Raw genomic sequence first — 23,084 nt, forward strand, 5'->3', positions numbered from 1 at the left:
CAAGTGGAAGGCATTAAATACGATGTAACAACTCATATTTTCTTATTGGTCCTTTTCCTAAAAGGATGTGCATTCAAGGTGTTGCACTTTTCTCATTGGTCAATGAGGTGGTAGTTGAACTACCCCACTATAGGGTTTCATTGAATTATCTTGGTCATTGATTTCGAATCAATTTGAGCCCTTCATTTGTAATTGAGAGCTCTATAAAAAGCTTGTTCTTCTCATTTGTAATGGTTAATAATAGAAGTTCATAGTTAGAAATAGAGCAATAGGAGTTGGAATAGTAGTAAGAGGAGGAGATCAAAAATAATTGCCAAGACTATGATGGAATAAATACATGATTTTCATTCGAGATATGGTGGATCTTTGTGTGTTGTTTCTACATTTTGCATGGTTTCTACTTCTCAAGTTTTAGTTGAAGTTCATTGATTATAATGGAGAAATGTGAAGATATGCGATGAATTCTTTGGTTCATACCATTTGTAGTTTGTTGATTGCAAATTGCAATGCATAATGTCTAAACCTAATTTAGCACTAATTTGATTGTGGATGTTCTTTTGGATTGCGCCAGTATTGGGTATTTGGATGAATGTTTACGATATGAAAATCTTTCGTTACCTTTGGAGATTGCATCAGTTTTGTGTAGTTGTTTCCTCATGGCGAAGCAAAGCTTGATTTAAGGAATTCATTTATCCAAGCATTATCCATTATTTTCATTGTTCTTAGATTTAGGTTCTTAGATTAGATTTCTCTAAACCCTTTCCCTTTTGTCTTTGTTTGAGTTCAAATCAGTTCCAACCAAGCATAAATCCCTTTGTGATACCAGCAAATCACATCATTTCAACTAAGTCTATCCATTGCAAATCAAGACCTAACATTAGAGAACCTTGTGGTTACCTTATTTCATCACATTGTTCAGCATTTGAGGTTTCCTTGTTCAAGAGAGGATAGAATACTTGTTATTTTATTCTGCACTGTAGAGTGTCAAAAAACACACATCAACAATATCTAATCGCAATAAGGATTTATCTCATCCAAATCAATGGGATCCTTTGATTTGTCCTCTACCCTTCTTGTGCACAACCAAAGGTTGTATTGTACAAAGACAAGGTCATTGAGGCATTTTTGAGCTAATTTTTATCTCTTCTTCATGTGGATGGTCTCAAAATATCTCCAATTGCACTCACAGTTGGATACACTACAAGGTTGACATGAAATGCAAAAGGCAAGACTTTGGAGACTTGGGGTATTTGCACCCCAATTTGTCCACCGAGAATCTACAAAATAAAATATTGAAAAGTTAGAAAGCAAAGTTCAAACATATTTTATCCAATTATGAATAGTTGTAAATTCAAAATTTGTAACTTGTAAGATGCATGTGATATAAAGACTCCAAATTTTATACTGGGTGTCTAAGTAGTTCTTCCTCGGGTAGCTAGCTCTATAGAAAAGAGCCTACCCCTTCCAACCCTATGACTTTTCGAATCTTGGGCAATGAGGTCTCTCGCCTCGAGCTAGGGTATCATCTTCTCAAATCTCGATGCATGTCATAAGGCCCTCCATAACCTCTCCGTTAGGATTTGAGAAGCTATCTAAATAAAAAAGAGGCTTGAGGAAGTACCTTCCTGAATGGATAAGTTAATGGAGTTGATTGTTCCACCTCCTACCAATGATCTCTCAAACGTGATCAAATTTGAAGCCGTCCCCCTTGTAGTAATTTCTAATTAGACTCTTTGGCCCTATCCATAGCCTCATAGATAAACCCCATTGGGTTTTGATCCCCATCTACCAAACAAAAAACTCTAGCCAACAGCTCTGACACCTACAATTTACAAAAACAAAAAGGTTAAAGTTACATATTTATAATGAAAGACTTAAATTAAAAAAATCAAATATTGCATTAGAATTTAAATTCAAAGTTTTGAGGTTAACTTCACGATATTTGTAGCTATTTGTGCAAAAAGTTTGTCAAAGATTGTGCTTGCAATTCTCTCTCTTTTAGGCTTCTTTGCATAAGATGAGTCAAGCACAAACATCTATTCCAAAGAAGTCAACAAACCAATAATGCTTTGCAATGTTAGGAAAATTGTTGAAAACATTGTGACACCCGATCTTAACAACTATTTCCCTTGGGTATGATCTCTCATCAAATTAAGAACCTAAGGGTGATTGTAGATAAATTTTGTTATGCTCCTTGCATCATCTACAACCACTATCACCCAATCAAGTTTGCTTATGTCCTCCAAAAGAAGGTCAAGGCAATGTGGTGCGCAAGATGTTCAAAAAAGTGTCTTATGTTCGTCTCAAAGCAATCTCCTATATGCCACATATGCTGCTACATTATCAGTTATGATTTGTACCACATTCTCTATTCCCACCTCCATGACAAATTCCTCCAACATTAAACACAATATTTCTACATTTTTTACTTTGTTAGAGGCATCTACCAATTTCAAAAAAATCACCTCACCATTTGAAGCTACCAAAAGTTTGATAATGTTGTGGTTTTACCCATCTAAAATAATAGTGCAGCCATATTTTTTCCATTGCTTCTTTTGTTCTTCTGCTATTAGCCTTGCCCTTTTGGTTCCATTCATAAGCATACAAGTACAAAAAATAGCCTAGATTCAACATAAATTAATGAACATAAATTTAGCCTAAAGTTCAACATAAATTACTACAAGTATAAATTAACTAACCACCCAGTCAAGTCTTTACGAGAAGGCACCTTGTAGCCTTTTTTTGCAACTGCCAATGCAGTTACCAAATTCTCCCAATAAAGACTACTTGCCACGTTGAAAGGAATGTTGTTCGAGTACCAAAAATCAGCACATGCCATATTTGAATGTTCATGCACCTCCTTGTTCCACCTTGTAGCTTCCAATGATGGTTGTGCCAAGTGTATTTCTAGGCACAAAAAAATTGTAGCATGTCTGTAGGTGTAGACGTTGGTACTCTCCTCAAAGTAGATAAAGTGGAGGGCAATGTGCTTTGAATGCGTGGGCCATGAAGAGAGCCCACCATGCCTTGATATGCCTTTTCTTCATCTGATTCTAGTTGCACTTGAAGAGCATGACCACTAACTATGGATGCTACTATGGCTACCCTTGGCTTCCCCCTTTGCAATTTTTCCTCTTCTATTAATGCAAGTAGGGCATTCATCTCTCTTTTTATATCTTCAGCGGTTTGGGTACAGGGCTTGGAATCACAATGAGTAATGCCTACAAGATGGTGTTTAAGGCAATTTATGCCTCCATGATGTAGCTTCTAACATTTCAAGCAAATAATTGACCTACGTAAAGGCCCTTGCACAACATATTTCCAAGCGAGGTCTCTAGCTCCAACAAGATGAGTGCCTGTAAACGGTGGTAGCACCGATGGGGCAGAGCCTAAGGTTGAACCCGATTCAAAAGCTTCTCTATTTGTCATTACAGTCGATGCCTCCCAAGAAGTCCGATCATCCTCAATCAATGCCTCCCTCAAACCATGAACTGTCAATGCCTTAGCAAAAGCCCAATCATTTTTTGGTAATAGCAAGTGCCCTCCAAAATGTCCAAACTCCCTATGCATGTCCAAAAGCCTGACGTGTCAGTGCGGCCTCTAAAGCACAAACTTCTTGTGGTCACCAAAAAACACAACCAAGGCAAAGGACATGAGTTTTAGCGCTAATATATGAGGAGGGGCCCACATAAGAAGAGAGACATTTCATGTCAAATTTAAACAAAAAACAAAATTGGCCTATGTATTGAAAAGCAAAAGAATTTATAAGTCATTTAATGAAGAGCACAAGTCAGCCTTGTTTGCCAAAAGACATATCCTTGCAAACAGATATAAATGATGGGTTGATCATTGCATTTGATCAACCATCATTTGCAATAGATTCAACTTCTTCATCTTCGGCAGGTGTCTTCATCAAACAGAGAATTTCCCATTCAAAGGAAGCAAATTTACCAATAACAACAGCGATTCTCACTCAGCAATCAGCGAATTTGTCATGAAGGACAGTGAACTCAATCATCATCAAGCAGCAATCTTCATATTCCAGCAGTCAAAACAAATTTGCCCTCAATGGGAAGCAAATTTACCAGCAAGATACAATGATCCCATCAGCATGAAGGACATCAAAATTACCATTATCAAACAATCAGCGGCCTTCAACATAAGAATCTCAGAGACTTGATTAAGCAAGTGCAAGTAAAAATCAGTGAATTTTGTCATTCAACTGATAAGCCTTTACCAACTCGCAGAAAATTAAGGATAATTTTGCCAGATTGAGGGCAATTCTGAGATAACCAATCAGTTGGAAGTCCATTTACAGGTCTAGACTAAGTTATTATGATCATTTTATTAAGGATCAGACCTAAATTTGATCCTAATGCAGCTACAAATTAAAGTTTTGGGGATCTTAAGTCATAAAACTTCTTTCACATCAGGTTTCCAAGCCTGAACTTTCATTTTTAGGGTAGCAAGGCTTTGGATGGTGGGGGTTGTGAAAGGGTATAGATGGAATTTTCATTCATTTTCATGTGTGTTTGATATTGTTTTGTTTGTTTTGCAGATGAGAGATGACTCAAAGTAAGGTTCGATGCAAGAGAAAGGCAGCACTCATACAAAGGATGATGAGATCAAGGATCCCACTACATGGAGAGGAGAAGTTCAATGAGGTGATGCGCTTCATTTCACCAAGATCCACGAGTTTGAGGATCAATGTCAAAGACATCAGCACCAAGGGATGCAAGAAAAATCAACAAGGACTCAAGCATCATAACAAGAAAGATCAAATCGTGGTAGCAAGGAAGTTCAAGGAAGCACAAGATTCACAAGAGCAAGCATTAAAGTGAACATACTAAAGGAGGAAGATTTTCACAATCTTGAATTTCCTCCAAAAATCCAAAAATCATTGCCAGTATAGCAAGAGTAATTAGAGATGGAAGCTCCAGGGTGAAGATGATCAACTTAGGAAGATGATGCAATTTGGGAGTATCTCCCACCATCATCCTAATCTTCACTGTAGGCACTCGGATAATGTTGAGTATCAAGAGATATGCCTCCATCACCTATCTTTGTGATGAGTTACAAAGATCAAGCAAGCTAAGGTGGTGCCCAGTCATCACTTATCCAATCACATCATTCTAAGTTGAGGCGTCCAAGTTCAATGTACTTGACTCATCCAGCAAGGTAAATAACTACCACATGTGGGCAAAAAGTCCGATGTACCTGCCCTTGTCATTCATTGGTCAATTATTCAAGGAAGGACATGTGTCCTATAAGATGTAATTATATCATTGGCCAAGCATTAAATGCTATGTAATGGGTGTAAAAACCCTAATTAGGGCTTTCATCTTTTGATCTTGGCCATTGATTGTGAATCAATCTAAGCCCTTTATTGTAATAAGACCACTGTAAAAGGCTCCACTTCTTCATTTGTAAAGGTTAATAATTCAAGAATAGTCAATAGCAGGTAGATAGCAAGCAAATAGTTAGAGTAGAGTAGGAAGAGAAGGCAAAAATTCTTGCCAAGACTTTGTTGAAAGCAACATATTAATTTCATTGAAGATATGGTGAACTTTATGTGTTGATTCAACATTTGCATGGTCTCTACTTCTCATTTTATTTTCATGTTGTTTCGATGAATGGAAGAATTTTGTGCATAATCAATGGTGAAATTTGTATACCCATACTACTTACACCTTGCTAATTGTAAAGTATCTTGCATAGTCAACTCGATCCATCTTAGCCAAGCTTAACTTCAATTGCTACTTCTTCATTGATATGCATTGTGTTCATGGTGTTTATGCTTGTGGTAGTGATTTGAACATCATACGCTTACCTTAGGAGATCACACTAAACTTTGTGGAGTTGTTGCTTTGCATGGCAAAGCAAATTCTAGCTGAGTTTTACCAAAGATTGTCCATCACTCTTGCATTCTTAGGTTTAGAGTAACTTTCTCAAACCTTTATCCTTTTTTCTTTTTTTCGAATCAAGTAAATTCTATGTTCTGGTGACATTCAAGCATTCAAGATTCAGCATAAGTCCTGTTGTGACCACATACACATCGCCCTATCAAGATGGGGACCCCCCTTTTTTTAGGTTTTGCCCTCTCTAGGAGTAGTCTCTCTATGCTCTTTTCTAGTGAGTGGAGTGAAATAGGTCATCAAGTGTTGCAAAAATGATTAATAGATGAAGGACTCAAAGATTGAACAAGCCAAGCAAAGTTAGGTGAAAGAGTTAAATGACGAGTCATTCATAAGGTCGCCCACCTTGCCCCAACTTGAGAACAAAGTTTTCATCAAAATCGTTTACCTTGGTCCCTCATTGGAGCAATATGCCTAAATGCCTTGACCCCGTACCTTGCTCAGGTCCTAGAGCGAATTCTACTTTTAGGTCTTGTCCTTCCAAAGGTCACAAAGTGAATTTCCTCTATTGGTGTTCTTAAGGGTCGAATTGATGATGCTTTCATGTGGAGAGATTGGAAAACTTAAGGCTCAAATCAATGAGGTAAAAGAAAGTGGTGAATTTCAAGCCATGTCCTTGGAAAGGTCCTAAAGTGAACTCAAAGTCTTGTCCTTGCCGCGGTTCAAGAGCGATTTTTATCTTCAAGATCATGTCCTTCCTAAGGACATTGAGCGAAAAAAAAATTAGCAAGACCATGTCCTCCCTAAGGACATTGAGCGAAATTCCTTGGATAGGTCCTAAGGCGGATGTTGAATTGATGTCTTTCAAGAGGGCATAAAGCGAAATTTTCCTTCAAGTCTTGTCCTTCCAAAGGACCTGGAGCGAACTTCATATCTTAACCTTGTCCTTCCAAAGGACATGGAGCGAATTTCACCTCCAAGTGGCGTACCTTGCTAAGGGTCTAGAGCGAACTAGGATATGTGTACCTTGGAGAAGTCTTAAAATTAATCTTTACGTTGACCTTGTCCTTCCAAAGGACGATGAGTGAATTACATTTTGAGTCTTGTTCTTGCCAAGGTTAGAGAGCGAATTTCATCTAGTCCTCACCAAGGTCTTGGAGTGAAATTCTTATCAAGGACATAGAGCGAATATCATTACAGGTCCTGTCCTTGGAAAAAACACAAAGCAAATTTTATTTTTTTTAGGTCTTGTCCTTGCTAAGGACGTAGAGCGAAATTCTTATCAAGAGTCTTGTCCCTGCTAAGGACATGGAGCGAGTCTTTTCTTTGACCTTGTCCTTCCAAAGGACATGGAGCGAGTTTTTTCTTTGACCTTGTCCTTCCAAAGGACATGGAGCGAAAATTTCACTAAGGTCATGTACCTTACTAAGATTCAATAGCGTTTTTCATTATAGGTCATGTCCTTGCTAAGGATTTTAACTTGACCTTGTCCTTCCTAAGGACGGAGAGCGAATTTTCTTTTTAGGTCTTGTCCTTGCTAAGGACGTAGAGCAAAAAAAAATTTATCAAGAGTTATGTCCTTGCTAAGCACATAGAACGAAAATCAAACTAAGGTTGTGTACCTTCCAAGGGTCCTGAAGCGAAATTTTGATTTAGGTCCTATCCTTGCTAAGGACATGGAGCGAATTATCTACCTTGATCTTGTCCTTCCTAAGGTCCTAGAGCGAACTTGACCTTGTCCTTCCAAAAGACCTAGAGCGAACTGATTTCAAGATTCATGTCCTTGCCAAGGACTCAAAGCGAAATTCTTAGAGGCAAGCATTTTGGGCACCTAAACTTATTCAAAATTCGAATTGCTAAAAGGAGAACTATAATGTGTTAAGTCGGCCAGCATGAGGAAGACGATTTGTTGTTTTATTTTTGCTAGATCAAGTCGGCCTATTATCCCAAAAGACACATCTCTACCCCTAATCGCATATAAAAGGAACAAGATATTCATTTTAATCATCAATTCAAGTATTTTCTTCTTTCAAGTGCAAATTTGAGAGCAGGTTGAGCAAACTTCTCCAGCAAGGTAGCGAATTTCATCCATTCATGAGTGAATTTCACCAAAATATAAACGAATTGCTCCAGCACAAAGGCGAACTTGGACATCAAAAGTCCAGACCTGAGGATCAAGGCAAACAAATCTAAGCATTAAGGATACAGATCTGATGTTTTAGGAAGTCGAATTCACCTTAAAGCACCTGAATTGATCAAACCATCACCTATAGCCAAGAGGATCATAGAAAGCAGCAGCATCAAGGCAGTCGGCTTCCCTCCTGTAGTTAGATGTCATGAACTGATGATTGAATGCACCAAGCACTATGATTCACACTCAAGGACAATTGTGGCCGAGGATGGAACCGTTCTTGCCTACCTATCAGAAAAGGCCATAAGTGAAGCCTTCCATCTACCAGAATAGAGGGACATGATCTATAGAAGTTTAGAAGGAGCCAAATCGATTTATGAAGATGATCTTGATGCATGCCTATCAATCATCAATAGGGATTGGTTGCAAAAGAGTAGACCTCACCTGAACAAGATACCTAATGAGCCACACCGAATTGACTTCCAAGAGGAATTCAGGGATTTGATCACCTTGCTTGGTCGAGTTATAGGTGTTCCTCAAGCTTTTTGTTTTGACAAATGGATGTTCTTCTTCATTCAAATTATTATTCAAGGGAAAGGAATGATCAATTGGGCAAGAATCATTAGTAATTGCCTAGATGTACAATTGAGAAGGTTAATTCCTACCAAATCATTCCACGTGAGCTCACATGTCATATATTCTCTAGCAGGGAGTTATGAACATGCGGGGTTACCACATAGAGGTAGAGTTGGAAGAGGGCCCGGAGGGATAAGGGCTTATGATTCTTATGAAATATTGCATCACTCACCTAAACAACACTATAGAACAATCAATGATACTTTAACAATGCACATCACCAGGACTCTACAAGGTGGGATCCATCAAAGATTGTCATCGGAGGCACAAGCACTTGTCAAACAATATGGTGTGTGGTTTATTCAATTTCTCAAATTCACATACATAAGGGTCCAAGGATGTCCTTCTCCTCCTTATATGTTGCCACATTATCCCACAGACAGGATAGTACTTCTTGAGGTTGCAAGACAATTGTTAGCATGTACCAAGTCATTGAGGTACAAACACGGAGGTGTCATCACTAATTCCATTTCACTTGGGAATCCAATAGAAGTTTGTCCTTCCCTCCAAGTAGCTGAATATGTCGAGCCAAAGTTATCTCTCTATTTGTTTACATCATTTGCTTCTAGAGATAATTTTGATCCCTATGGTAATGTAGAAGGGATGGCTGGAAGAAAGCACAAGCATGTGTTTCAAGTAGAAGATTTTTGGATGAACGCACAAGATGACTTGGAGATAAAGAAAAAGATGCACTCCCGGCTGCCTCTTGATCTCATCAGAAAATGCAAAATCTATAGAGTGGCCGATCAAGCACAAGATAGTGGTAGATATATCCAATCTAACTATGAGATGGAGGATAAAGGAATAAAGATTAATTGGGATGAAAAGGAAGTCACAGATTTGACGGAATTGATGAATCAAGTTTTAACTTGCACACCAAAATGGGTAGATATTCAACATTAGAAATTGAATGAGCAAGATGTGACAATGACATTCGATTTGGAGACAAGGGCAGAAGAAGAAGAAAGGGCAAGTGTCAGTGAGAGCACCTCTCATTCCAAAGGATCAAAAAGGAAGAATGAAAAAGGAAAGAAAGAAGCATCCAAGAAGAAGCAAAAGACAAATTCCGATCAGCCTCCTAGCGCTTCTTCTAGACACGAGAAAGAAAATCAAGGCAAAGATCAAAGAATAGATGAAGGCATGGTCCACGAAGTAGATGAATCAATGGAGTCTACAATACAAAATGACACGAATGATATGCAAGATAAAGGGAAAATGCCACAAGAATCATCAAATCCAGCCCTTCATATCCAGATTTGTGATGATGAAGAACAAGGAGACAATAATGAAGTAACTTCCCCTCCCAGGAATGAGCCATTGCCCGAAGAAGTGCAAGTAAAAGAAAGAAGATCTTCTATCCCCGAATGGCTCAAAGAGAGACTTACCAAAGAGGTAATAGAGGAAGAAGAAGAACAAGCATTTGATTTAGAAAGTCTTCTAAACGGACCTCAAGAAGTCATTGAGAGAAAGAAAGCTCCAAAGATGTCTAAAATAATAAGAGATGATGCATGCTCCAAAAAGATACAGATTGCCACTGCAGCGGTAGATAAATATGAGGATGAGATTATGGTAGATGAATATGATTTGGAGACATTTGACTTAGGTCCACTTACTTTTGAGCAGTCCATGGAGGAAGCAATCGACTCAGTGAAGGCGGTCGATGAGAAGCTAAAGGCTGAAATAGAGAAGAACAAAAAGTTAGAAAAGGAGGTAAATGCATGGAGGAACTATGTCTAGGCTTGCTTTTGATTTGCGTTCTGATAGACTTATTTAGGCATATGATGGTTACTTGGATGGTTATTTATGACTCTTCTGCTATATTAGATCGTATCATTGATACTAGGACTTTATGTGGATTCATGTTATCTATTATGACTCTTTATGATTGGATATTTTTATGATTGATGATGCGAGACTTATTATATGGTATTTGATTCTTATGGATGTTGATTTGATATCACCTAGATGGATGGATTTATATGACTCATGGATTCACATATGATTATTGCTTATAAGGATTATAAGATTGATGATGATACTAACCCTACTTTATGGTGACGATTCTATGCGTTGTTTTGATATCATATTGTGTGACTGTCTTCGTGAGTAGAGACGATGCCATATCACTCATTGCGAACGGAATATGTCGTCGCGATTCTCTATCATTTGTCTATTTATTGTGAGATGTATGTATTGTATATATATCATGTTGGCTTTTGATGCAAGATTGCATGTACCAGACATCGACTCCACCTGGCTCTACAAGTCTGAGAGTGTCTTTATCATAATGGCAAGTTGTCGGAGATGACATAGTTTCCCTCACACACTCTTGGTCTAAGATGTATACCTTGCTAGTTTCTTCTGATATTCTTTCTTGGTTGATCTCCCTTTAGGGTCAACTAAGAGATGTGGTGTATTGGTTAAGTCTCTTCTGCCTTGTTTCATAGGTCATGAGGTCAAATCTCTCTGGCTTCTTATTTTGTTCAGTTGTAGCTTGATTATTGGTTTTCTTGCATGAATGGATGATTCATTTTATTAAGAATTTAATTTGGTAATTAATTTATTTTATTTTATTTATTGAGATTTAATTGAGCTTTATTTATTGTTTAATGCTTTAATTTGTTTAATTTATTGTTGAAATGACTTTTATTTATTTATTGTTTTAATTTAATCATTTATTTGAGTCCTATTTATGTTATTTTATTTCATTTTTTTATTTATTGGTGTTAATATTAATAATGATCATCATTATGTGAGAATTATTTAATTAAGTATGGGTAAATAATATTATTTGTACCTACCATCTTATTTTGAGGAAATATTTGTATTTCCCAATTAATTGTCATAATCATACAAAGTAATTGTATTTAATTTATGTTTACCTACCTTTATTTGTGATTGGTCGGTTTGATTGGTTTGGTAAGAAATATATTTTTATATTATGCCTTTTTCGAACTTTGTAAAGGTAGGTAAGTTATATAGTTTCTTGGAATTTTTCTATTGGTCGAAGAAACTATAGGCTAAAATTTAATTTTCCTATTTATTTTGGCTTGCTGGTCTGTGCACAAGGTGGATCATCCCGCAGATCATTGCAACAATATTTGGGGTTTTGATTTGGAGATTTGGATTGCGAATTGGATTGGAAAGAGCTTGACAATTTCAGATTCCTACTTCAATTTTGGTTTTGCGATTTGCAGGTTGGTGGATTCTTACTTCTACATTTTCTTTCCGGAAAAGATTGTCTTCTCCGTGTCTGCAATTTTTGGATTGAATTTTCTCTTGGAGCTTCATTAGTGAATTTCAGTTTGTTGAGCAAGTTTGGTTTAAAGAAAGTGCAGTTTTGGGACTTCCTGCCTTCATTGTGTTGGTTGTGTTCTCTGTGGCTATCCTATGGGAGTGTGGATCTCTCCTTCCACATGTTTTACATGTTTTTGAATCTTCTCTATCATGTTTGGGTTCCTTCTTGATGTTTGTTACCCCTCTCCCTCTCTATTCTGTGATTTAGGCTCCTATTTCTCAGTTTTTTATCAGAGGGAGAGAGATTTACCTCTGCATCTTTTTTCCAGTAAGCTTGAGTTGAGTGTGTTGGTTTTCCTTGATGTCATTGGAGTGTTTTGGATCCCCTGACTGCATTAGGAGGGTCATTTTTGGTTCCTAAGACCCTCTGTGCCCCTTCCCTAGCTAAAGGACTCAGACAGGCTCAGTTCTGCGCGCTTCTCCCAGAAACGTTACTGAAACACCCAAAACGCTATCATCCATACCAGAAACGCTACCATACCTACCAAGAACATCATTCTATGTTTCAAGGGTGCTGAGTTGTCACAGGGGTCTCCGGAAGTCAGTTTTAGCTTGTTTATGTGCTTTGATTTGGGTGAGTGCTCCAGAGGCTTGTGCAGGATGTATTGACATTTTTAGAGTTGATTATGATGTTGTTTGATCCATTATGTTGTTTCAATTCTTCCGGCAAGAGGGTTCATGCCTTACCGATGAGGTGATTCCTATGCGATTTGACGCTTCGGCGACAGGGAGAATGCCTCGCTATTGAGGGATTGATTTTATGATTCTTGTGAGATGTGTTATGCCTCACTATTGTGAATTTGAGATTATTTTTACCTCTTTTATGTTTTACATCCATGATTGGCTTATATGGATATTGCATTTGTGAAGGTTTCCTTCTTTGAGCTAACCCTTGCGTCCTTGTTGCTCAGTTTTGTGTTCAGTTGCCGACATGGTTGTTGTACCTTCTTGAGATTTCATGATGGTGTTATTTGTCCCTTTTGATTCGTATCTTTACCCTATGGCCTTGGTTCATGGATGGGGGAGTGGGCTCTTGCATGTGTTGGTACTAGGTTGTGAGTACTAGACCTCTAGGAAGGGGGTCTAAACCTAGGAAACCAATTGAAGAGTTGATGGTATAATTGCAACTGATAACATAATAATAATTGATTAGAGGGATGGGTATTAGGAATACACCTAATCAAGATAAATAATATGATATTGTATGCCCCAAATTGGACGGACCCGGGGAGGTGTTTTTTGTGATCCTAGATTGAGAAGACCGTTGGAGCGGTATAACCGATCTCCTTTGAGTTACTCCAAGATGGAGACGGATGCCACATGAGTCTAGCATGTGATGACACTCTACCCCACATGTATCCATTTTCCATATGCCTTGTTTTATTGATTTGCCTCTGGAGGATATTTGCATTTATTTAGCCTCTTGTTGTACTTTGGTTTTGTATCCTTATGTTTGGGTTTCGTGGAGTCTTGTTGTATCCTTTGGTCGATAGGTGTCAGCTCAAGTCATGAGTGTGTGTTGGAACCTTTGTCATCTCCTAGCACGGGGGGTGGTTCCTAAATTGGTCCTACATGGTTGGTTGGTTGATTGCCTTCTTCCATTGGGATACTCTCCTTGGTGTTGCGTTCATGGATTGGATTCTTCATGAGTTTACGCTATTGGATTCCTATGTTCGTGAAAAGAAGACATTGTATCATGATGTAATTTGTATGTAAAAGAAATGATGTAATCTTATGTTGTACTATTATGTATTTAAGAAGGAAGTTGTAATAGGACTTGATGTTAGAATTAGGTATAGACCTATGATTACTTCATGATGTAAAAGGGTGCTTGTTATGAGACTAAAATGATCATGGGATGGAATAGTTTAATTGTACTTGAGTTGTTTACATTCATATGGTAGATGATATTATGATAAGCTATGGATTGAGTAATACATAAATGAAATGGATAGAATTGATTTGTATTTGAGTAACTGGGTGATCATTGACACTAAAGGTTAAATGATTTGTATAATGTTATAATAAGGTATACTATGTGTTTGGAACTTTTCATAGTAGGCAATGATGACTTGACTAAGTAAAAGATTAAACGTCTTTGTGTTAGGTATCTAAATGAAATGAAGAAGGAATATGATGTAGGGTTTAGGAAGAATGTTTTGAAGATTCCTTGATGTAAAGAATGATTAATATGTAAATGCGCTTATGGATTTAATGTGATTGTGAAATGTATTAGTCAAATGATTTTGAGTTGTAATTATAATCATGCATTAGGATTGAGTTATGTTATGCCCTATAATGATGATGAAAAGAATAGAATAGTTGCATTGAAGCTTTACTTGAGTAGTTAAGAATTTATGAGGAATGAATGGTTAAGTAAATCTATGATGCAATATGATGAAAGGAAATAAGATTACGTACTTATGTTACTTGTAATATTAAGCCATTAGGATGTGATGTAGCAATAGAGACAATGCGCTTGTTCTATGTACTCCTATGTATCAGGTCTTGGTGAAATAGGAACAATGCTCTTGTAATAAGATGAGGTAATGTTACTTGATTCATATCGAAGAAATGTTCATTATGTTAGGGTTGAGATACTATATTTAAATGATCAGATTATAATCTTAAAAACGATTCTTGAAATTGTTTAGAAGTATGGAATCCCATTTTGGGGATAATTAGTGCTTATTATTATAATCTTGCATATGAATGTGAATAGTATTCTTGATGAGATGTATTATGGTTGCGATTAAGGAAATAAACAAGTCCTCTATGAAGCAGAAGGATAAATACATTTAGATTCATGATGAATTAAATGATTGATGAGTCCAGTTGCTACTTAGACACATTGATTAGTGTTTTAAAAAGAACTTAAGGAAATGCAATTTGATGGGTTGTGAATATGTATTAATGTTCATCTAGTTGCATGGAAAGTAATTGGTTATATGCATGGTAGCTTATGATCTTCTATATAAGTGTTATGTTTAGATGAAGTAAAGTAGTGTCGTTAAGGTACCCTAGGGAATACAAGTGTTGCAAGAATGTATTTTATTATATGCTTATGCTAGAAGGTTTATTCCGCTTGCGTAGAATGGATTTATGATGTTTCTATTTGATGTTTCATGAGTTTTGCAATTGGTTAATGTTGTGTCGGTGTATGCTAATGTTGGAATAATGTAATGGATGTTCTTAAAAAAAAAATTGTTAGTAGTTTTTAGAATATTTCTCTAAGGTATTTTGGTGGACATTACACAGCAACCATTGACACATCAAAGTTCGGCAGCCACACCACCTCCCTTGCTTCCTGCAAAGTCAGTTGATCATATGGAGAAAATGAGGAACTCAACACAACTTCTAGAGGCATGGGTCAGCAAATCCTTCACAATGGCTAATGAGTTTGTAAGAAATATGGTGAAAATACTTGGTAGAGTCATTCGAGTTCTTGAGATAATTCATAACCTCATGGTGACAGTTGATGCCTTCACTCATGCTAAACACGTCATCATTCCAGTATTGCAAGCAATAAGTAAGGCACCTAGACAGATACTGGCACAAGAAGGGGTAATTAGAAAGGAATCAACTCCTAATCTGTTACAGTGGTGACTCTACTTCAAATGAAGAAACTCCTTTTTGAAGACATTAGTAACAGATGTAATCAAGTTGAAGATACCCCATCCTATTCATGAAAAGATAATTGAGGTGATGTGCATCATTCTTGACAAAAGGGCAGAAATTGAAACAGATGTTGACATTCAAGAATTGGAGGACAGGATAAAAGTTATCTTTCAGGGAGAAGGTGGAGACTGGTCACAGAAAAACAGTTGGATCTTATGCATGCCACTATGTTCCTTATTGATAAGACAAAAGAACTTGAGCATGGATGGGAGATAACACTTCTTGAAGCCTTTGATGAAGTAATCCACCTAGAAGAATGAATGAAGAATCTACCTGAGATTCCAATTTCTGAAGTTGAGAGTATGACGTCTAGATTCATTGAATATGCCAGAAAGGAAAAGGAGAAAGGGAACAAAATTCTAGAAGAAAGTTTGTTGTGATTCCACTTGGCATTTCATTTTCCTATTGGAGGATGCTTCCTCGATTTCCATGTTGGCACATGTTGTCGTCTTATTGGTTGATTCATGATGATGATTATCTTGATAGGATTTTCATTTGTATCAAACCCTAATTAGGATTTAGGTGGCAAGATCTTGGCCCTTGATATTCATTCGATCTCGGTCTTTCATTGTATTTGGGAGTCTTATATAAACTCCACTCATTTCATTTGTAATGGTTAATAGCAATAGCAATAAGATTAAGAACAATAGGAGAGAGAGAGATAGGCTAAAGCGCTAGAATATTGCCAAGAGAAAGACTTGAAGAATTGTTGTTGTTTGGCTATTGGATCAATGCTCAATCCTTGAAGCTTATTGCATGGTTCTTTTGTCATCTCAAGTCAATCTTTAATGTTAGTTTTAGTGTTTAGATTAAATGATGGAATGTTGCATTTGATATATTGTGAAGCTTGTTATCCATACCACTAGCTTTCTAGCTGATTGTAAGTGAGCCTTGTGTGGTCAACTGGAACCTTTAAAATTGTTTAAGTTTGATCATTGTTCAATCATTGATATGCATTCAACTAATGGTGTCCATGATTAGTAGCAATTTGAAAATCCCTAAACACCCTTAGAAGATTGCATTAGTTCTAGTGGAGTTGTTCATGTATGGCGATGCTATAACTAGTTAAGTTTCACTTGTGTCATTTCTTCATTCATTCATCTTAGGACAGCTTAGAACTTCTCTAAACCCCTATCTTTTGCCATTTTTGATAATCATTCAGTAGTCTTAGGAAGGAACCTCATTGCATATCATCTGCAAACCACTTCATGAGATCTTTTCGAACCATAAATGCCCCTAGATGAAACAGCAATCACAACGACCAACAAAGTTTATCCACACATAGTGATCCTACATACATGAACCTTGGAGTCTTCTCGGGTGATCCTTAAGCTAATCTTCAGCATCCGAGAGATTTTATTCAAGAGAGGATAAGATACTTAGGGTATTTTATTCTGTGTTCGTATAAAAAACACATCAACAAGTCCACCTTGCGATTCCAGTAATATCACATCAAACAAGTGAAGCTATCCAACACATCAAGAGCTAACATTGTAAACCTTCGAGTCATCCCATTTGATCACACAGCTTAGCATTTGGGAGGATTTTGTTCAAGAGAGGATTGAATACTTAGTATTTTCATTCTGTGTTGCATAGTGCATAAAAACACATCAACACGTGGCATGTTGAAAGCTCATTGTGGCAGATTGTGATTCTACTGTGACTGTTGTTGTTTTGTTGTTTCATTGAGTTCCGCTATGCATTGCCTCATTTGGCTACATGGATGGATAATTCTTCGTACAATCATCCATTCATGATTGCATAAGGATGCTCACAATTGGTGGCACCCCCATGGCCAAACATTCCAACACCTACAGCCTCTTGCAACCAAAGTTTTATTGCAAGTAATTTTTTTGTTTTCCATCTAGAATCTTTAAATTTGAATTTCTTTTCATTTTTAAAGTTTCATTTTAAACTCTTATTCTCTACCTTTGCCTCAATCGATTGCCAATTCATCTTCATTTGTGCAAAATTGGAGTACATACTCCTCCATCCACTCAGTAAAGCATAACCAACTGGTATCAAAAAAGGCAAAGAAATCAATTTACATGCATTCCAACTTGCAGATTCTTCACAGAAACCAAATGACTAGAAGGAAGGGGCAATGAAGTTGTGAGATGTAGAGCCAATGCATATGACTTGCATACTTCCATTGCCCAACAATTTTCACTTTTCGAGTGTCAAATAGCAAGCATACTTCTAGTACAAGTATGGTTGGCACTCCTTGTGATTCTAATCTACCTGCATCTATTGTCAATGACGATGACAATTTTTATGGAGAGCTGTGTGGCACTGATTGCTGATTTGATCATTTTAATATTGAACAACAAACAATGATTATCTATCATGACATCCAAGTTTGACAAGTTGACATTGAGGTAGTATTTATGATTTTATGGCTAAGTTTTGTTTATTATATTGGCAATATGCACGTTATGTAGTATTCTGAGCTTAATTCCTGGTTATATAAACTTCATTTTATAATCATGTACTGCTCAGAACTCTAGTTTGTAATTTTGTACTGCCAATTCCAAAATACTTCAACAGTGAAATGCTATAGCTTTCTCAGAAAATTCAACGCTCTGTATATACAATAAATTGTAATAGCCATTCACTAATGTTAAGCACTCAAGACACCCAAATATTACTAACCTGGGGAAAATATACAATGAACGAGAGATGATTTATCTGACAGATTACAACCAAACAGTGTAACATGAATGACAGATACAAATAGTAAGATGTACCAGAAACTTGACAAATACCATCGATGCATCCCAGACTGTTGTCCCCAAATGCTTAGAATTTGGATCCTGACAAATGAATCCCATAAATCAGTACTATTGATAAAGTTTACACATGACAAACCACCTCATTAAGAGTAAGAAAAATTGATACATGAGGCATTATTTTGTATTTTAGGCTACATTTTAATTTCAATAATTAACAATAATGATCAGCTCATCAAACATGAAACCATGTTGAAATGCAATGAACTACAAAAACACTGATTAACCACATAACTTGGGGAGGTAATTTGCTCTGCTGGGGTTTGATTATCTGGATTATTGTTTCTTACTCTATAATCCAGTATGTGGATTATAGAGCGAGGAAGCTGAAGTTTTTAAGATGGAACATGACTTATTGGAAGACAATATTGTGATGATAGCTACTAAGGGTTGAAACTCCAGAGTTTTATTTGCCCTGTCATCCCTGGATGTTTGGTATAAACAAGCTGGAATTCTGGAAGATACACAAAATTATGAGATTCAATCTTGCCTACAAGGTTACTTTATTGTTGTATTTGCCAATGAAGTGGATCAGATGTGCATCTTCCAAGGCAAACTTCTTTTTCCAAAATGTACTGATGTTGATGAACTTTGCCCTTCTCAGGTTCAAACTGACAAAGAAAATGCCTTCCAGGGGCACAATATGTATCAGATGGTATCTATTTTCACATGAAGTCTGGATTGGCTACATGTTAAGGTTGAATTTGTTTGGGTGAGTTTGTATGCACTTCAAAGGCAACTAGAGGACAAGGTATTGCCAATTATGCAAGGAAATGGGTGAATTTGGAATTGGTCTTTGTATTCTGAAGGCATTAAATAGATTCAGCCAACAGAATTGAGTGTATTCTGCTCTGACACAGAGCCTGCCATGAATGTGATCACCTGGTGTGGCATTGTCTCACCATAACTAAGAAATAAATTCCCATGAAACAAGAGGCAAAAAATCAAGTTGATATGCATGAGCCCAAAAGCAAGAATAGAAGTATGTTGCAAAAAGCACAAGAAAAACAGAGGAAAATGGAAAATTTAATCCAATCAGACAGGAAGAAAAGATGCTGTAAAAGAAAGATTGCCAAAGACACGGAAAAAAGAGTACCAGAAACACAATATGTTAAAAAGCAGGACAAAAAGATGATGAAATTTGCTGGTACTTATGCTTTTAAAATGGCCACTTATCCCCAACTATTCCCAAGAAGGAAAGAAAGAGGTAGAAAATGTGGAGGATCAAATGAAAGCAAATGAGGATAATCACAAAGGGTGTCCTTTCTTGAGGAAGATTCAGATCAGGAGCATAGCAAGAGTCAAGATCGAGCAAAGGGGAGCCAAAGAAAGTAAAAAACAAAGATCAATCAATCTCAAGGTAGGAATGAGTCATCAGATGTTAGACCAAACAGCTATGGAAAAGCTAATATACATGACAAGATACGTGAAGAAGCTAAAGAAGATGTGGCAGCAAGCACTCAATTTCCACTCAAGAAAATGCTTCCAAAGGATCTACAGGCCAAGACCTCAAACTGAAGATTATATTGTGTTGAGAAAAAACAAAGGAAAAGCTTGTATGGAAAGGAAAACAAAGGAAAAGATTGCATGCAAAGAAAAAAAGGCAGAATAATACTCACTTGGACCAAAAAATGAGAATAAAACCTGTATGTAGAAGAAAAACCAGGAAATTTTAAAAAAATTTCTAAGCAAGATAACTTCTTTGCTTTAAGCATCAGCTCTGTATTTTGGGGCAGGAGATGTTTCTATTTCCAAGCCAAGGCTAGGTGAGATTAGGAAACTTCCAAGCAAGGCAATGCAGTCCACATGGTTGTTCCAACTGCTTAGTGGTTTCCGTCGTAATGTTGTTATTTATCATCCAAAGTTTAAATGATACAGCACAAATGTCCTTTCTTGGATGATTTTTTTAGCTTAGCTGAGTCCTTATTTTGTCTAAGTAGTTACCATAGCAGAGATCATTATCATGGTCTAATTGTAGGACTGAGTCCCATTTCTAAAATTATTTGAATCTGCATTTGTCGTAAGAAAAGGAATTGTGAAAACAAAATAAAAAGTTGCCCAAACCAAGGTTTTGAAGATGTTGGCCACAAAGTGCCCATGTTCCAGTTTTCTAGATAACACTGTCCTTAAAGGTTGGATAGCATGTTTGCACCACAAATATTGAAACAATGAATATTATGAGATGGAATGTATTACAGTGGAACCACAAGTTATCTGAGCAAAAATCAGACAACTTATACAGTATGGTAATGGCTCGTGATGAAATGAAATTTAAAACACCACATGCTTCTATTAAAAGAGAGTCAAGCATAGGCTGTACAATGCAAGAACTGACCACGATGAAGCACAAATATTATGAACAGATATATGTGAACTTCATATATTTTGAGCCTATTGAAATCAACAAAGATGATTTACATATCTTGCAATTACTAATGTGGCTGCAGAAGTTCACTAAATAGTTCTTTAAAGAAGATGTTTACATCAAGTGATGGTCATTGGTCACAACAAATCATTCCAACGAACCAGAACAATCTAAAAGTGTTCTATAAAATAAAACAAAATATACTTCCTACCCAAAAAAAAATCTCAGCAAACATTACAAAGACATTTAGAAGAATGTCCATACCTGTGCAAATTGTAGCAGCTCACCGAAAACTTCAAATTGAATCATAGATGTATGAGGAGAATTATATCTACAAAAGATTCCATTTTATCAAGAAAACTTAGTTGTGTACATTTTTACTATAATGTAATGAATGAAACTTACTATTATGCATTTTAAGCAAAAACATTCTTGCTAGCCATTTCGTTAAATTTTTAAATTACCAAACAGATGTATTTTACCCATAGGATAATATTTAGGGCAAGAGGTTGATCATGTGATACAAGCAAAAGAACTGGTAGACAGTGTCTTTCATTCTTTTTAGATTTTCATCCCTAATTATCTCACCTGGGAATTCATCCAAAATTGGACATGCATGTGGTGGATTCCTACGATAAAAGTAACTAATACCACATAAACATGTTAACTAATACCACATAAACATGTTAGACAAGATGTTCAGCTCTGTTTTCCCCTTTCATTTAAACATCTCCATCCATATTGTCATCAGTTATCATGCCAATTCGTCAAAGACTGGTAAATTGTAGCTACTTTTACAACAATGTATAAGAATAAATTCATTCATGTGGTGTGAATTAGTAGAGCATGCCTTTGACCTTCTCAAGCAAGCCATTATGTATACACATATACTTGCCATGCCTGATTCTCAAAACAATTTGTCATTGCAAGTGATGCTTCAGGAATTGGCATAATGTTGATGCAAGAAGACCCTTGACGTTCACTAGCAAGTCACTCATGGGTAAAAATCTAGTAAAACCTAAAAATAAGAAGGAAATGTTAGCCATTTTTCATCGTGTTGTAATTCATTCACAGCCATATATTTTGGGGCGAGATTTCTAAATCAACATGGACCATCATATCCTTAATTATTTATTTGAACAGCAAGTCTCTTTGCCCGAAAAACAAAAATGAGTCACTAAATTATTAAGTTATGATTATGAAATATCTACTAATAGGGAAGGAAGAAAGCTGTAGCAAATGCCGTAACTCACAAATTCAAAGACCAAAGAACATTATGTGCTTTATCCTTGCCAACTCTAGACTACCCGTATGAGGTCAAACAAGAAATGTAACTGTAACTGTAAGTGCCAAAAAACATAAAAGCCAACATGCCAAGTCCAAAGATGACACAAATCCCAAAAATAGCCAATATGGCGTGATAAAATGTCGTGCCCCTGCCTAAATAGTAGTGTTAGCTTTGCATCAATTGACAGAAAATTGTCTTATCCATAAGACATCACAATTTTCTAATCCATAGAGAGCAGTAATCACAGTAAAGAACAGCAATACATTAACAGCAACAATTAATGAACCCAGCAATTAAAATGTTCAAAGATCTTTAAGCAGCAAATAAAATATATATGCAAACAATTAGCGATCTGCCTGAAGTCATAACACTCCCGATACCATTAGTAAGACACGTGTAAAGGATATTTAGGAATGATGACATTAAGATTAACAAACAGCAAGAAAGGGGAATGGACATGAGTGAAGGGACATCTCTTCTAAAGGGTTGCAACCTGTTTAAAGACACCACCTTTCTCTGTATCTCAAAGCATATAAAAGGCAGGTCAATGTTGAAAGGCAAGAAGAAAGGGGGTGAATTAGAAAGGAACAGGGATTGAGATCAGAAAAAGCCATATGGAGCAGTAAGTACGAACAGAAATCAGGCACATATAATCGATCGGATTGAGACTTATTATACAGAACCAATAATAGCATTGTTAATTATCTTTGTGGTATGCCTAAGATATATGTGTAATCTATGCACTATAAAAGATATTATTTAGTATATAATTTCTTATATGTTGGTATAGATAAGAATGTGAAATGCATATCCTAGAACATAAATCTGTTTGTAATCCAACAAGCAATCATGTAGAGAAGGGAAGGAGATGTGAGGAAGGGGAGCAGATACAAGATCGCCATTTAAGTAGGCCACCCCATGATGGATGTCCAATGTGCCTACCACTTGGAGCCAAGACGGTGAGTGTCCACTCTTGGGCTTAGATAGAAGGATTTCCAGGCACCCTATTGCAATTTCTTCTCCAATCTCTACAATGATTGATTGT

General features: G+C 36.7%; 1 protein-coding gene across 5 annotated transcripts in view; it reads right to left on the bottom strand.

Moving 5' to 3' along the window:
- LOC131073157 (uncharacterized) overlaps positions 1-23,084 on the bottom strand; it is a 160,351-nt gene that overhangs the window by 98,764 nt on the left and 38,503 nt on the right. For 2 of the 5 annotated variants that reach the window (XM_058009546.2, XM_058009547.2), the window contains exons 2-3: positions 21,016-21,082; positions 18,345-18,410 (exon numbers count right to left, since the gene is read on the bottom strand). In XM_058009546.2, coding sequence (XP_057865529.1) covers positions 18,345-18,410; positions 21,016-21,082 — 133 coding nt within the window. The remainder of the gene's footprint in view (positions 1-18,344; positions 18,411-21,015; positions 21,083-23,084) is intronic. The other 3 variants (XM_058009549.2, XM_058009550.2, XM_058009548.2) reach the window with 2 other exon arrangements.

This window comes from Cryptomeria japonica, chromosome 1 (genome assembly GCF_030272615.1).
Source record: "Cryptomeria japonica chromosome 1, Sugi_1.0, whole genome shotgun sequence".
NCBI lineage: Eukaryota > Viridiplantae > Streptophyta > Pinopsida > Cupressales > Cupressaceae > Cryptomeria > Cryptomeria japonica.